The sequence below is a fragment of the Parus major genome, chromosome 7 (assembly GCF_001522545.3).
Source record: "Parus major isolate Abel chromosome 7, Parus_major1.1, whole genome shotgun sequence".
NCBI lineage: Eukaryota > Metazoa > Chordata > Aves > Passeriformes > Paridae > Parus > Parus major.
In genome coordinates this window covers 6,719,167-6,736,929 of record NC_031776.1, presented here as the reverse complement: position 1 = coordinate 6,736,929, position 17,763 = coordinate 6,719,167, and the positions used below count along the sequence as shown (strand labels likewise).

Genomic DNA, 17,763 nt, shown 5'->3' with positions numbered 1-17,763 from the left:
ATGTCACATGAAAATGACACAGAAAGCAGCAAAATGCACAAAGGACACCAAGCAGCAAAGCCATGAGGATGATGAACATGTATCAAATCTAGGGAATGGAAAAATTCAGTACAAAAGCAGAATATACAGCCCTGGTCATCTGAGCCTGGAACTGGAGCAGTCACAGGTCTCACCAGTGACACTTAGGACACCACACAATAAACACCGTGCCGAGCTTCTTACAATCGTTTTGGGAATTCACCTGCTCAGGAAACGAATTTTCCCCAGGAATTCTTCATTTGCAGAGCAGCACAGAACCCATCAGGTGCTGGGAGTGCTGCTCTGCCTCTCATGCCATGTCCCAGAAGGACCTGTGAGGCTGATGGGCTTCCTGCTCACAGCCATCTGGTCCAAGGAGCCCACCACAGGGGCAGCAGGGTGAACAGCAGCAGATGCACAAAGTGCAGGGGGAAAAAGGAAGAGACCCTCACTCTAAAGAATAAAACCTGAAAGGGTGTAGCTTCTGAAATTTAATACTCTTACACAAAATTGTAAAGGAAGAAAATATAGCAAAAATAATGAAATTGTCATGTCATTTAGCAACTGTCTTTTTTCTGAGGTTCCCACTCAGACCTGTAGTAATAGTGGCATTGATACAATATGTTCCAATTTGGGCCTCATTCCATTAACATAAGAAAACAAAAAGAAATGATACTCCATGAAATTATCATACTAGTTCAGTGGATTTGGTCTCTTTTATGGTTAGATATAACTATGTGCCAGCAAAGGATTTATTTTTGACTCTACTGAAAATGGTGCTGAAGATGCATTCTTGTGCTGCATCATACTAGAAAATGTAATGTGACTGAGGATTTATTAATCAGGAAATCACTTCAAAATTGTTTCTTTTTACAATTCTCTAGACACTGATTGCAATCTCTGTGTCATAGCCACATAGCAATCACCTAAGTGTGAATTAGAATAAATCAGGAAATGGTTTTGTTCCTCAGAACAAATCGGTAATATACAGAACCACCAGGAAACTGCAGTGATGTTCCAGGGAATGGGGAGAGACCTTCAATGAAAATTATGCATTTAATAAAAGAACCTGCTCATTTCCTGAGATTTGGGACTACTAAGAACACTCACTAATTCATAAAATATTGTATAAATATTAGCAGTTTCATTAATTAACTGCTACATCTTCAGTTCATTTAGTAATTTTTCAGTGACATGAAAAAGCATAAGCAATTTCAAATTAATTTTGTTTAACATCATAAATGTAACAGAATTTTATATCCTAATGAAGAAGTGCTCAAACAACTGAATACAGAATATTATAAACCTAAAAAAGCTAAAGATAGGCAAAAAAAAAACAACAAACCAACAATAAGGTGCACTTTCACACTTGGCAATTTTGGTGGAAACAGGAAACAAGTGAGATGTATAAAAACATTCCAAAATGGTTTTTGAAATCTGAATACAGTTCCAACTGGGGCTTTCCCATGAGTGTGGTCACTGGGGCAGGTGGCCTATGCTCCTAGGTCACAACAAAACCTTGGAGGAAAGGTCTAATCAATCAGTATCTTTAATGCTCTGCTTAGAACTGGAGGGGTTTTGCACCACCTCCATGTAGGAGCATGGACTCCACGCTTTTTTGTTAATACTTATGGTGCATGGAAGAACACTGATCCTTCTGGGGCTGCTTCTCCCAGTTCCTCTTCCTGCTGCCCTTCAGTTCTGCTTTGCCCACATTTCAGTGTTCTCAGGGAAGCCTTCTGGGCAGCACTGGTGATGGAAACAGCAGCAAGTGTGACATGATGTGAACCCACTCTCCAGGGCTGCACTGAGCTCTGGAGGCTGCAGCTACACACAGCAGCAGCACCCAAAGCCTCCCTGTGCTACAAACAGGAGCAGTGTCCCCACAGGCAAACGAGGAGATGAGAATCCAGCAGTCCTCACATAATCAAGACCAAATGCAAAAAAGACCAGCGATTAAAGCACTGCCAAACCACTAAAACAGATGAGAAGTAAACAACAGATAGACAAGTCACAGAAACTTCAGCAGTGCATGCAAAGGAGTGAGACAAAGGAAACATTCCATGCCAACATTTCCCATGGCACATGGAAGCGCAGCTCCACAGGCAAACTAAGGAAACTTAGTTTGGGGTTGCATGTCCTCGACAGAGCCACTCAGGACACCAAAAAAAGTGATAGTTCCTGTTGCATAACACTTCTGCACTGGCAAACACAGTCAGCTTTTCAAAGTTCTAGGAAAACTGCTCAAAACCATTGACCCAAATGCAGAAAAAATGATCACTAAGCCGTTTATTATTTACTAAATGTGCTGAGCAAATGTAAATCTAATTAGCTACAATATCCTGAGAGAAAAAAACCTGAAGATTGATAATTTGATGTTCAACTTTCACAATATATTTTATGCAAAAGTATTTCATTATACAATCCAGTTTTCTCTCTTTTATTTCCAACTATGATCTCATTGCCTTAATGGCATCTTTTATAGGTTCAGAAAGAAATTTTATTTTTCCCATAGAGTTTATGAACTGACAGAAAAAGCACCTAAATTAGATTGATGTTGATTTGGCCATATGGCTAGATTTAGAGCAGCTACAGAAAAAATTTTCATAGTGTTGCTAATAAGCAAGCAAGGAGAGAATCCTGATGGCAATTGTATCCCTCAAAAGCAGAACTTGATTGCTGTCAATGCTTTTCATCCTTTAACATATTGCAAGAATGCAAAGGGTAGGTAATTGCATTATTCACACATGTATTTTGCACCCATTTCACTGTCAGTGTTACTTTAAAATATGTCCTCAAATAAGCCCTTAGTTGGCCCGCAAAAAAAACTGCAATACAGGCAAGAATCATCAGAAAAGTCGTTTTAGACTAAATTTCCCTTTGTACATTCCAAAGAAACCTTTAACTTGCACTACTTATGGATTGAGAAATGTCATCACTAAATTTTTAAATTATTACTACTTTCAATTTGCATATGCAAGTGTATGGGGTTTTTTGTTGCTTTTTTTTTTCAATAGAGCAACCGAAGACTCGCAATAAACTCCCCAGTAATCCAATTCACTATTATTACTGAAAACATAATTTAATTGAAATAATTCATTATAGATATTTCAACTGGAAAAATGTTCTCTTTTATGAAATTATAAACCCAAAGTATTTTTGATTCTGTGCTTGAAATGAAGCTTTAAGCTTACAATTCACTGCTTGCATTTTGTTTCTCTTAGGCCATGCATGGATTTCTGGGTAAGTCATCAATTTGTACACATTTTGATGTGAAGGATCAGCAAATGAAGGTGTTTTTGTATATGTTTTGCAAAGAAAAGTGTTCAACACTACCACCCAAGAATTCAATATGTGAGAACAGGGCCAACTCCTTTTAGAGAAGTAAATCTGTCAGCAAAGCCACATATTGCAGTCCAGCCTGGCACATTGACATAGTTTGTAAAACTACAGAAAAAATGTTTCAAAAACATTTTGGAAGTAAGAGAGACTCTGAATTTTAAATCTTGATAGTATTACATGGATCCTGAGCAAATGGTTTTATTTCATATTTAGCTACAAACCTATTTTCAGTGACAATGGGAAGTTAGAAAAGTTTCTTCCAAATGACAGCCTGGATGTATCTACTTAGAACTGAAACATGTTGAAACAATTTTTAATTTTTTTTCATGTGCAGTGAACCAGATGCTTAAAACCATACACATACTAAGTTATCCATCCAGTTTAAAGATGCTCTCACATTCTATTTTCTTTTGATATTGAAGTGAAAACAGGAAATATAATCTGGTCCTGCTTGTGGGTAAATGATCTGGGAATCAGGAGACTGAGCTGTCAGAAAGAGAAGAATTGGCTTGCTTTAAAGAAAAAAAAAAACAAAACCAAAAAAACCTCCCAAACCACACAAACAAACAACAAGGGTCAGTGATATAATACAAAAAAAAAATGTATTTTTCTGCTGCATTTCAATTTCCCGAAAGAGTTTTCTCCCTCCTTTATTTCATTAAAAACTAACGGGAAGACTAATCTGTCTAGAATGATTAAAGACAAGAAAATCAATGCACCTCAGAAGCAGAAATAAAGAAATTATATAGACTGGCACTGCATGCAAATGGTACCATGGCTTCCCAGTTACTGCCAGGTGGGAAAGGCATTCTGTGCTGGAATCTTAACATATAAATCCTGACAGTGACAGTGACAGTGTGTCACACTGCAGGTGCAATAAATTCTAAAAGCCCCTGTCTCCTCTCCTGGGGATGGAAAACAGCCTCCCACTGCCAGCCTGACACTCTGCCTGCTTAGACCCCCCTGGCTTCACTGGGATGGGCTCTGAGGGAGGAGAGGACACAGCCCAGAGTGATGCCAATGTTCCTGTTGTTTGTGCACTGCCAGCACAGGCTCCTGCACACCCCCTGCTCTGGGAAGGAGAGGAAAAAACTCTTCAAAACTGTTGAAACTGTTCAGTCAGTTGCTGCTGGGGCTGCTGCAGTCCTGCATCAGCTGCTGACTGCAGGGACTGCTGTGGCCATGCACTGATCACAACAGCAAGGGCTCAGCCAACAGCCTGTATGGCAGGGAAGCCACCTGAGCTCACCTGCAAACACTGAGAGGGCACAAACAGCAGGCAAACAAACAAATACAAAAAGGAAAGCACAAGGTATGGAAATCCAAGGTACTGGTTAAGCACAAACAACAACAAAGAAGCAACTTTTAAGCATCTGTAGCTGGCTTCTGAAATTGAATATTTCTTTACAAGCTGCTGTGATGCCCGTTAAAGGCACATGTTCTCTTATCACATTAGGTGTCAAGGATCAAGGCTTAAACTTTCCATTGACCACTGAACAATCCCTTGCCTAGACCTCAGCAGAGGAGCTGGACTGCCAGACAAGGAGCTCCAGCCGTAAAAGATTAAAAAAAATATAAATTAATCAGAATTTTTATTATGTCTTAGAAAAATCTTATGGAATCTCTGCATAATTCAACAGTGTGATATGAAAAATACAAGAAAACTTAGAACTTATAGTTTAATAAATCTGTTCTAAATCACAAGAACGATTATCTTATGTTCACAGCATATAATACCAGGACTATCTTCATGGAAGGAAGCTTTCCTCCATCCACACAAAAGTGCTTAGAAAGGGGCTCAAACAAGGTATTATTTCCCATGTTGGATATTCAGCATCATTTAAACTATTTGATTTCAGAAAATACTATCAGCAGATGTGAAAAATTTACTCTGACAAAATAATCACCATATATATCTGTTACTTTAATTTTGAAGACAGAGCAGCAGCAGTACAGATATTTTTAGTTTAAATTCACCAAAATCTCCAATTAATTAGTTTAAAACTAAAGTGACATTTTTCTTTACAGAAATTATGTGGAAATAGGGGAAATAAATTTTTGCACCACTTCTTTTTTTTTCTGATAGGAATTGAGACTTTGCAGAATCATACTTGAAATTATAATTTATTTGAATGAAAAATGTAAAAACTTGATTGTAAAGGATAGCAGGCAGTCAATTGTCTTATGAATTGTTTGTAATTTTGTTCCTTCATACATATTTGTTGCTCACATAGTAAAAAAGGAGATAGGTGTCATCATATTTAATACTATTCCAGGCATTTTGGCTGATAATCCTTTTAATGAACTCAAACTGCCCTAAAAATATTTATGCTTCTTTTTCTGAAGCCACTTGACAACCTCACCAGTCCATTCCTTCATTCATTCTCAGCCTAACACTTGCACTGACATGGAGTTATACCTGCACCAGCACACTTGAGAGCTCTGATTTCCCATCTCCACAAGATCTGGTTCAGAAAGGACTGCCTGAAAGCTGCCTCTTGGGAAGGTGCCAAAGTCGATAGTGCTTGGTGGGAACGGCTGTGGGCCTGGAGCTGAGAAAGACATTTTCCTAAAAATGTGCTTGGTGTTGCTTGGTTGGTTGGTTGGTTTTGTTTTGTTTCGATTTTTGGCTGCACAAGTGATGGAAGAATCCTGTAAAAGGAAAGGAGCTTAATCCAAACAGGATCCAATTAGCTGAGGCTGTTGAGGACCATGCTCAGGGATGACCCAGCATCTCCAAGAGTACAGAGAGCTCCATCCTCTGGGCATCCTGTTCCAACACTCATCCATTTATAGAAATCTTTCGTGTCAGAATGGATGCAGATGTTGAACAGGCTCTTAGGTGACTCTTACTGCAATTTTAATCATTTGTGACAGGAAATGTTTGGGGTTTTCATTTTAAAGATTAAGGAGTAAATAAAGCAATAAAATACAAGTGCAAATTAATAGCCAACAGTGATTATTGAAATGAATTAATTAATAGCAATATTTATCAATATTCCATAGTTTTGTTGAAGCACAAGTGCTATTTAAGTGATATGCTTATTCACTGTACCAGTAGTAATTAACAATAAAACACCATCTTGGGAGAGAGTTTACAAGTGGCTGGCAAATTAAAATATTTAGATAAGTGCAACCTACATTTTTGAAGGTCCTCCCTGGGTGTCAGGAAGTGCCAGCCAGCAATTCAAACAAGCTTCTGTCCTGATCATCTACGGGAACCGCAGAGCAGCTGGAATTTCCAGTGAGGAACCCACCCTTGCTGCTCTTTCCCTAGCACCCAGCATTAGTTCCCAAGACCTAATGACTCCTTGGCAGTCACTGTCAGTCACAGGTGACTGTGTGCTTGTGACAAAGTTGTGAGGAGCTCCCAGGCAGCATTTAGCAACCAGATCCTTTCAGTGCAGAATGGATTTTCACCCTCAGCTGGCACATTCAGATCTCTGCTCCAGGGAGCATTTACTGTCCTAGGCAGCAACAAATAGGTATGGGAGAGGCAGAACTGGAGAGACTGAACTCTGCACTTCTGCTGACTCCTCCAGTGCCACTGTTAGTTCAACACTGCCCTTCAACAGACGTGTTACTTGATCACTGCATGTTAATGGCAATCTCTGGGAGCAGCAGGGATGCTCATAATGATCAAAAAGTGATTAGAAATGCCAGTGACTTCAGACACAAGAGTTATGTCATGTACTTACTGGAGACGCGTGTACTTGTGTTATTCTTAACTGGTTTTCCAAATCTTGAACTTTATTTTTCAGTTCTGCATTTTCAGTTTCTAATTCTTGAATCTACAAAGCAAGTGGTTATTCAAAAGCTGTTGGGATAGTCATGGATTTCAACAATAGCATCCACTGAGCATAAGTTTCATCAGAGGTCTGGTGATTTAGAATCAAGGTTTAACTCATGATCTGACTACAAAACATATTTAAATTTCAGTACCCTTCATATTTCAACCTTGCTTTTCTAGTGTCCTTGCAGGACAGCAAAACATAAAATATTTTTTAACACTTTTTCTTCAAAAGAAAGTGTTTTTTTTACCTTAGCAATCTGAGAAATTATGCTTCCATATAAAGCAGATAATACAAATACAGTAGGGTGTACTTTTATCTCTTAAAAAGAACAACATAGTTCAGAACTTACTCTTTTCTGTAAACCTGCAATTTGTTTCCTTGTTTCAACATCTTTTCCTCCGGATTCCAGAAATTTCCTGTAAGCTAAGTCAAATGCTTGACCAATTGTTAAAGTTATCTCTTCCGCCTTTACATAAAACATAAGACTGAAATTAGTAAATTCAGAATATTTGCTGGAGCTCCTTTCATTTCAGAAGATCACAAAATACTTTATACCATGTATCATATCCAAAGGCTTTGCCCCATCCACCACGAAGCCAACACTACAAAGGAGCATGAGGAGCATGAAAAGCACCCCTCAGCAAAAAACCTTGGCAAAACGTTATGAAGGAATGGAAAAGTATTTTGGGATATTTGAAAAAAGTGCCAGGACACTTTTACTTTGGAGTATTGAAAGAAAGGATATTGGACAGTATAAATTATGTCTTCAACTTCCATAAACACAGATACCATACCGCAGAATGGCTTTTCCTGGTGATTTCTGAAGCAAATACAGCCGGTTCAATCATTAAAGTCTTTTAGATTTAATTTAAATAATGTTTTCATGTCATTGGATATTTTGACCCCTATTGATTTTAAATCTGGATTTCAACACTTATTTTGGTGAGTACTATAAAAGCTCACTCAGAATACTGTAGACAAGTATTTATCTGCCCAATTATTTCCAATTACATACATCCAGAAAAAAAAAAAATCCACAGAAACTGCATTTGTATATGCAAAGTATACTAATTTACTACTTCTGTGCTGATTCATATCCTATGTTATGATGTGTTTATACAGTCAATGCAGTATATCTGTGTCAAAAATGATGGGGGTAAAATAAGTCTACAGGAAGCTGATGGAGGACACCAAGGTTTCAGAAACAAATGATGCCAAAGCAGGACCAATAAAAGGTAAACTTATGGATACACTACTTGCTTAGAACAAGAGCAGAGAAAGTAAATACAGTAAGGAATAACTGTTCTGTCTCAGACACCAGAGAATGTCAGTGCTTGGTGCAATGAGTTCTCTGGGAGTGCTTTGTGGTGCTAAACTTCAGAGATGTGGCAGGGAAAGGGGCGGACAAAGAAGGGAGAACCTTGCTGTGATAAAATAATAAGAAACCCCAAAACAACAAACAACACACAAAAACCCCAATACTAAAAGCAGAGACAGACACATCAGCAGAAAAGCTTGCAATTGGTATCTCAGCCCCAGAACTGCAGTAATCTGTGCAAACAGCTGTGCAAACAGCTCAAGCCTGGTGGGATGGAGCCTGTTCTCCAAGAGTATTTTGCAGATTCTTCCCCCATGATGCTGAGCTCGGCAGTAAGAGAAATTATCCCAGAAAACCACCTCAGATAACTGAAGAGACTCTTCCTCAATTTAGTGCTTCTAAGTTGCAACACACCATACTGGCATGAAAAATTGAGTCCCAGTTAAAAGGGAGGCTGTCTCTTCTTAACCATTCCCACCTCATTTCAAGGCTGACCCATCAGCAGGACAGTGACCTCGAGCCCTGCAGAGCGTCCCGTGTACTTACACACTTTTCACTGTCAAACACATAGCACAGGTGCTTATTTGATTCTGAGTCTTTGCATATGAAAGTAAATATTCTCTTGTCAGTTTTGTCATCAGCACAAAAGGATATCCTGTGGAGCTGGCAGTTGTGCTGGACCTCCTGCAAACAAACAGAAAGGTAATTTTTAAGAAATTGCCGCACTCACTTAGGGTAAAGATACACAAAGGAAAGCTCTGGATTTCCTTATAAGAGCAAGCAAGCTGCAGTAATGTTTTTGAATGTCTCTTATTGTACATGAGAGCACCCAAAAAATGAACCTAAAATGTAACAGAAGTTAGCAAACTCATCTACTTTAAAAAACACTCCTGTTTTTACTGAATGTAAACAGGAAGTTATTATTTGGACAGCATTTATCTGGAAGTGTTTATTTGGACAGTAATTTCTGTTCTAGAAAATTGATTTCTGTTGCCTTGCATCCCTCTGCAATTTATTTAGGGCCTGATTATGTAAAATAATCTGTTCTTTTTCCAGGTGCACACATGTTTAAATTTCATCATCTCCCAAGGTTTGTTAAAATGGATTTACTGAAATGAGTCCTTACTTTGCTACATTAAATATAGAGAACATAAATAAAATGACTTTGCTAACCAAATAAAGAGAAATAAATCTGACATATAAAATGTCATGCAAATACTGTTTCCTTGAGGTGTCACATAAGCAGCTTCTAAGCATTATTATTTGCATATTTTTGCTACTCTGTTTAATTTTCCATTAAAAAGCAAGTTCCAGCAATTTAAAAAGTTGCAATGGCAATTCTCTTCAGCTGGGAGAGCTTGACAAGACTGAAATAAACTATCTCAACTATTTTTTTTTGTTGTTTTTCTTCAAGAAGTCTCTTCTTGGTATTTTATTTTATTTTATTTGGCTTATTACATGGGAAAGCGGTATTTGTTTTAAAGGAAAATATGTCGCTTAGATGTGAACTATTATCTATTAAAAAAGAAAATCCCTGCAGCACTGGGGTTCCCAGCTTGCTGTAAGCCCATAAACAAGGCCATGCACACAACCACATAGCCAAAAAATGCACCCTATGGGCAATCTTTTCCCTTTGCCCCAAGTGAGTTCATTTTCTCAGTCTTCACAGCTGTTCTGAGTATTCTGTTTCTCCCATGTCCCAAATCTCTGTCCTGTGGTAGCTCCTTAATACACAGAAATAATAACCTGTGCTTGCCCTATGAGGCTTACAGAGCCTTATAATTATTTGATATCATTTAAGGACAGAACCAGTTTTCTGTAGTCCTTTTTTTGAGTGCCAAGTACAGAATCAAGTCCTGATATATGTGCTGGCCTCTTGTTCCTACTGCCATTAATAGTCACTATGTGACTAAAACTCAGTATTCCTCTTTAACATTCTGAAGTGCTTTGTTTCAAAAACACACTGCAAAAAAGACTTTAATTACTCCTGATAACATGAAATTGAATTTCCTAAAGCATTTGTAAACTGTGAGAAAAAGAAGGAAAACTCAATTGAAATTTACATGCAGCTACAGGAACCTAAGTGGGGGAGATAAAAAGACTGCTCACAGATGATTACTACATGAGTTGTAATAACAACATTGCTAAGAGATTAGAATGTTCCTCCTCTCCCAGGAACATATATCCCACAGCTTTCTGTTAATCTCTGCAGGAAGGCTAAGATCCTTTGGCATTTCAAACTGTTATTTTAAAACAGTTTTTGCCAGGATATGGTGTTTAGCACCCCCATCTGCCCTACGGCATAAGGAAGATGCAAAAACTCCAATTAAAGCTGACAGGGATATTTCTTGTCCCCTCTGCTTTTGTATGAACTGTTGAGTTCTGGTTGTGTAAAGAGTCTGAAGAAAAAATGAGCTGCAAGCATCTCTAGCTTTGAACTACAGCTATCATTTGAGGAAAGACACTGCTACTGCCTGAATGCATCAATTTATCCACAATTAAGAAGCAGGAACAAAAGAATTTTCCAAATTCGATATTCAACATATATATGGAAAGGTTTTTATCATATGCAGTGTTAACATTTATTTGGATAATTGCTTTCATCTACCTCCAACTTTAAAAGTCCTGCTGTGAGAGGATTAGAAAAAACTGAATATCACATTAGGTACAGCTTGCCTTCAGGACTATCATGTACCTTCCTGGAAAGATGTCACCCAGGTGTTGTAACAAAACATGATATTTTAGAAGATTTTTTTTGCATCAACAGAATGGATTTTGTTATAGTACCTTAAAAAATACAAAACAATGAAAATCTTAAAACCAGTGAAACAAATATTTACTAGTTCAGCATGAAAAAGCCCCATGTAAGTTTCTTACCTTTGTCTTTGGATCTAGAATTTTTACACCATAGATTGAGATTTGTAACTCAACTTTGGGTGTCTTTTGGCCTTCAGATTTCTTGATATGTCTTGCAAACTGAAACATGAAAAACACAACAGCAATTGTATTAATACTAAGTTCATTTGTTCTATTAATTCTCATTTTCTCTCAACTCTCTCCACCTGAAGTTGTTTCCTTCCTTCTTCAATAAGCTTCTCATAAACAACACCAACAAGAGTCAGTTTCATTCTTGGACAATTCCAAGAGTCTCAGTTGGGCACAGACCAACATTTCTAATGGCACACTACAGAATGTTCCTAAAATTCAGGAAGAAGTGTTTTAAAATTACTTATTATGTTCCCCTGAAACTTTTATCTGCTTTCTATGCACTTAATTGAAGCTTTAGCATGAGATTTCTCTGAGAGCAGAAGAATCATGAATACTTTCAACTTAGCAGCAGCCTGGTCGCTGAGTGGGGAAGATCAGTGTGTTTTCCACACCCCCCTATTTCTAAACTCACATCCATACTCGTGCATGGAGGATACTTCCAGATGTTTAAGATATTCCATATCCTTTTTTAAACAGTTTGGGTTTCAAACAGGGTCAGTTTGAAAGCACTACAGCTGTTAACACCTAAGAAGTACTCAATCTATTTTATTCTCAGAATTCATCTGCCTGCAGCCCACTAGATGATGGCTACACAGCAATTTATATGGCTGGGCTGGGTAATATGTCCTGTTCAATATGTTTTCCATCCTTTTCTATCTCCTTTTCTAGACTTACCTCCCTCTCTCTTGTGAACATTGCCTATGAAATCAGCTCAGTATCTCAAATTTGCTCTTTTCAAGACAGTTAAGAAGTGCCCTAAATTTGAGCACCTTCCTTAGAAAACATATGTGATTGCTCCATGTTTTGCTCTGTAACCAGAGCAGAATGTTTCCCTTATACTCTCAAGTCTTTGACAGCCTGCAATGGTATTTTCAAATGCTTAAATAAGGATGATGATTCACCAAAGGCCAGAAGTCAAAGCCTCTCTTTCAAAGCTCTATGTTTGAACACATTATCCTCCACATTCCCATTCAAGAATGAGCTGGGTCAGTACAAACATTGTGTCAGAAGTCAGTGTGGGCAGTGGCTTTTAGTGCCATCAGTAATCTAGGGTGTCACCAAGGGTGCTGTCCTGTCAGATCTGGAAGACACGAGCCTGAATTGCCTTGTGATTGTGAAGTGCTCGGCTGTAGTCAACTGACACCTCTCCCACAAATCCTTAAAAATTCTGATTAGTTATTCATTTTAGTGATAGTGTAGGGTTTGGATTTTTGCTCTGATCTTTTTCCAACTAGTTCTTGGAAAATCTTCTCGTAGCACAAGTGATTTACACAATATGACTGTCAATCTCTTTTAGTTCATTTTGTTTATGGGCACCTTCATTCATGGCAAATTATTAACTTGTTTGGAGAACCTCCCTAAAAACACAGAATGAATCTGGTTTTTTCCTTCCTCCCAATTTTATTCCTCATTTTGAAGGCACACTTATTGGACTTTCAATGGCTAAACATTAATTAATAATTAATCCTATTAACTTCACATGGTAACAGGACTTACCCAGACACTTCAGAACTGATTAATGCACCCCAATAGCTGATCAGTATCACACACTTGGTAAAACAAACTTAATCCTCCCACCCCAAAACCCCCAACAACTAACCCCCATCTAAACCACTCTGTGCCATTCTCAATAACAACTCCTAAATAAAAATACCTATTTTGCATTTCAACATCTAAAACTGCTACTGTCACTGGCCAAATATTTTATAAAGGTTCATAGAGGATGACTTACTAGTGAAAACCACCTAGTTGAGAGTCAAGAAAATATAATTTCTAGTTCTGCCTCTTCAGCAGAATTTATATAGCATGTATATGCCTATTGCAACACATCCTTTCCCAGCTGTCTATTTAACTTCAAGCCCATATCTTGCTATATACACTTCTAATACACATTAACTCCTGTATTTTTATTAAGGTTTTCCATTCCATATGCATCTTTTATATTTTTTAAAAAAACATTTTATAGAAAATAAGATTTTAAAAATCATAATTGCTGTTTTACAGCATTTTGGCCAATGACATCTGTTGACTTTAAAGGACAATTAAAATTCACTACAGAGAAAAAAAATGTTTTCTTTAATCAAAATCACCCATTAAATCACACAAAATCTGTCCTACATTTTATACTGCAAATTTAGCTTTCTAAGCTTGTGCTTAAAGAGGAAAAATATAGGGCAGCCATTGTTTTATTGGCACAGATTATTTTTTTCCAAGATGAATATAAAACTTAAAGTGTCTTTAGATAATTTTTAGATCATGCATTTATTAATTAGCTGCACTCTGTCAGCTTTCCTCCCTGATTTGAAATTTCCTTCACTGGGTGGGACTTTGAGGACAAGTGTGATCCCTTTTCTCAGAACTCTGCACTTTGCCAGGTTAAATGGAATGACTACAAAAATGATCCAGAGATCGCCCAGGCAGTTTGGACATCTCAATTCCCAACATACTCGATGGTGCCCAGAGAGACAGCCATGGAACAGATATCCCCAGGGCACAACTCAGCCTGAAACAGCCTGGATGGAGCTTGAGCAAATCCTTTTGGAAATATCCCTTTGCAACAAGCCATGCACGAGTATTTCTGTGCAGCAGAGAAAGCACAAACAATATTTGATTTTAGTGCATTAAAATCATGGTATGTATTGAGAATGATGATGGAATGCTTGATTTTCCAACAGCAATCATCTCAGAGTCTCAAACAACAGTTACAACGTGAAAAAGTTGTAGTTTTTAAAGAAAGTAAGTTTTAAGGAGAAAGGTTTTAAAGTCAGGGATGTGAATAACTTGCACAACTTTTAGAACAGCTGGCCAAAGCTTGCTCCAAGTAGTCAAGACTTACAGCACTGAGGAAGTTCCAGAAGGCAGTTCTGAGCCAATTGTAAAAAAAGGGTGAACAAACTGACCCTACCACGTCACCACTCTCAAAAAGCAGAAATCCAGTTCAAGAACTAGAGAGTTCAAGTGAGATGAAATTAATGATGATCAATATTTTACAAAAAATGCAGCTTGTCTCCAAGTAGACAAAGCATCTGCATTTTGTATGCCATTATATTTAAGAAAGTGAAGCAATAGAAAGAAAGTATGAGTTAAGTTAGTTACATTAGTCTCCAGATGTAGTTATAAACAGGAAATTGTCATTGGGAAGATATGTTTCTAATGTATTCCAGCAGGGTTTATTTCTTAAGCATGACATTATTGAACAATGACCAGGAGAAAAATAATTACTGATAAAATCTGCAGGCAGAAAAAATAATAGAGGAAAAAAAGGGGAAGAAACTAACTAATGATCTGAAACCTAAAATTGTTAAAGAAGAAGCTTGCAGACCACAAAGACTGATGAAGGGGCAAATACCAGAGAGAACCCTCATCAAGCAGAACAGCACAGATTGGTAACCCAACAGAGCCCGCTGTTTTCCCACAAGCAAGCCTGTGAATCCCACACGTGGTTACAAACTTTGGTGCTTGGGAGACCTCCCTGTGAGGATGGAAGAATGAAGTCTTGATAACTTGGTAGGATTTCCACTAACTGAGGACCTTCTCATGAAACCTAATCTGGGAAGGAATTTCGAAGAGATCCTTGAGATGACAACAATCGCTGCACTGGATCAGCTGCTTGTGAGAAAACACTCAAATGTTATCTGCTGAGGGCTTTAAATGCAGAAGGATGTTGACAAAAGGGAGAAAAAATTCACAAGATATTTACCAAAGTTAGCAGAGGGCTGGAAAACCCGCTTTAAGAAGCTCCATAAAATCAAAACCAGGCCAATGGTGAAAGAAACCAGTCACAAAAGAGCCCATTCCACACAGACATCCAGACAAATGAGCTTTTCAGTCAAAGGTTTTCTGGGTAAAGTGAACTGCACACAAAGATTAATTCAGAAAATCTGTGGCAGTTCTCTTCTTAGCATTTTTCCTGCCCACTGTCCTGTGCAATAACAGATAGCACACAGATACTGATCAGCAATTTCTCTTATATCTGACATTCTCCAGAATGCCACATTCAGCCACCTCCCAAACTCGTGTGGGGTTTGAACAGCACATCCCATCACTGAGTCAGGTATCAGGAATTTTCTCTTTTATTAATTTCTAGTCCTTCCTTCTACCTAAGGGACTATTCTAACCCCAAGGGGCCTCTGGACCTGGGAGATGTACAAACATTCTATTTTCCTATCAGCACACATCTGAAACCAAGAAATATTTGTATCTCACACAGTAACAAGATTATTTAAGAGGGTAAAAATCTGCAGCCTCCCATTGGCATCAAAATGGAAAATGATATAAAATTATAATGAATCACAGCATGGCTTGGGAAAAGACACAATGGGCCAAATTCTTAAACTGTTAGTTTGTACATATAATGTTCTCAGGCACGAACCCCAGGTTTGGTCCAGCTCAGTGGGATGGGCTAGTTTGTGTTCAACTGCTTCAGAATTAACATTAGATTTTCATGGCATTTTTAGTAAAAGGAGCAGATACAAATAAACCTATTTTCTACGAATTAACTTAGCTTTAAAAATAAAAACAACAAAAAACAGCCATATATTTTGTAATTTATCACAGCAGCAGGGGAAATTGCATACTCTAGGAGTCTTATTAAAATTAAATTTGATGTGTTTATGCATCAATTCTTAGCAAACCACAACCAGCAAAAATGCCATGAGGAAAAAAACAATCATGTTTTCAAGACAGCCAGGAACTGGAGCTAAAGAATTAATTCTTAAGACTAATTATCTCTATATATCTATAAATCAATTTAAGCCATACAATCAAAACAAATCTATGTGCTTCTCTTTAATATTTACACCTCCCTGCACAATTCAAGATTTAATTAAAAATACCTGAAACATCAAAAGGGAGATGTTCCTGCAATCTTCATCCCAGGGAAGAGAGGTTCAGCTCTTTCATTTAATACAGGCGATCAATGCCAAATCAGACATTGCACTTTACACCTTAAAAGAGCCCTGGTTTAGGGCAGGGTCACTGGATAAGTTGGGAAACAGCTTTGTAACCTGTCTTGGAGAAAATGCTTTTCTCCTTTTTTCCATTAGAACATCCATTATAAGGAAACATTTCTGAAAAAAACCCAACAGGCCCCATTTTTTTGCAGTGCTTTTGTGTCATCTAATTGGTCATGTTATGGTCCAAACTCTCATGGAGGTTTGATGTGGGCATAATGAAACCACAGCCTCTGAAAAATAGCTGTCAAGAGGAGGAAAAGGGTGAAAAGGCCACTGATATGCAAAATTCAATCTCTCAATAATCATCTGGGCAGGGAAAAAGCCATCCAGAAGTGTGCATCTATGGAATAGGTTGTATTTTATTTTCCAGACACACACTGGACTGAGAGGAAGGATATTATCCACATCTATTATCCACAGTGTAGAAGACTGTGCAGCTTTTTTTCCATCTCTCACTTCCTGACAGATTTTTTGTGTTTTATTTGGGGGTGGCCTGCTTTGTTGTTGCTGTTCTGAGACCTTTTGATTATTTTGTGTGGTGGCATGGAGTTCTGGGTGTTTGTTGGGGTTTTTTTGTTTTTTTTTTTTTTGTTTTTCCCTGGTTGGTTAGTTGGTTTTGGTTGATTTTTTTTGGGGGGGGGAGGTGGGGGCAGGGTTTAATTTTTTGGTTTTTTGAGAGGCAAGATGAACAGGTATTTTCTTATTCAGCTCTTCCCATCTGACTTGCTTTGGTCTTCAGTATGTCCTTGACCGGTCCTGAACCACAAATTCCGCTTTCTGCAGTACTTTAAAGAGAACAGTCATGGCTGGAAGGCTTGGCTGCAAACCTCTCTATCCCAATATTAAAAGCTTCTCTGTACTCCACCCTCCTCTGTCCTTTCAACAACAAATGAAGCTGAGCTTTAACATGGAAGGGAGCTCAGAAAAATATCCACGGATGGTCATTTAAGGGCAGCAGCAGGACAGCATCTCTGCGTGTGTGGAAGTGTGTGAACCAGTGTCTTCACTCTGTGTATCCTCAGAGGTCAAGGACATGATGAAAAATATTTCAAGCAGTTTCAAAGTGATTCATTCTATTAGCATTTTGTCTGGTCATCTCCACTTACAGAGGAAAAGAGGAAGAAAAAAAGGATAATGAACTGAAAGCTGGGTAAGCAAACAGCCATAAGTCTGGCCCTCACAGACACATCCCTTGGCAGACTGTGGAAGAAACAGCCCAAAACTCAGGTCTTTATTCTGGTTTCTCCCTAACACACCTCCATGCAGCTTTCTTACCACTGCTCTGGTTATGCTGCTCCTTCCATCTGTCATGCTGCTCTTTCTACCTGTTCCCACCTCTGGAAATCTT

General features: G+C 38.2%; 1 protein-coding gene across 8 annotated transcripts in view; it reads right to left on the bottom strand.

The window, feature by feature from the left end:
• Positions 1 to 17,763, bottom strand: part of GULP1 (GULP PTB domain containing engulfment adaptor 1) — a 143,681-nt gene that overhangs the window by 20,744 nt on the left and 105,174 nt on the right. For all 8 annotated transcript variants that reach the window (XM_015635109.2, XM_019007533.2, XM_015635107.2 and 5 more), the window contains 4 exons: positions 11,350 to 11,448; positions 9,019 to 9,156; positions 7,504 to 7,620; positions 7,059 to 7,151 (listed from right to left, as the gene is read on the bottom strand). In XM_015635109.2, coding sequence (XP_015490595.1) covers positions 7,059 to 7,151; positions 7,504 to 7,620; positions 9,019 to 9,156; positions 11,350 to 11,448 — 447 coding nt within the window. The remainder of the gene's footprint in view (positions 1 to 7,058; positions 7,152 to 7,503; positions 7,621 to 9,018; positions 9,157 to 11,349; positions 11,449 to 17,763) is intronic.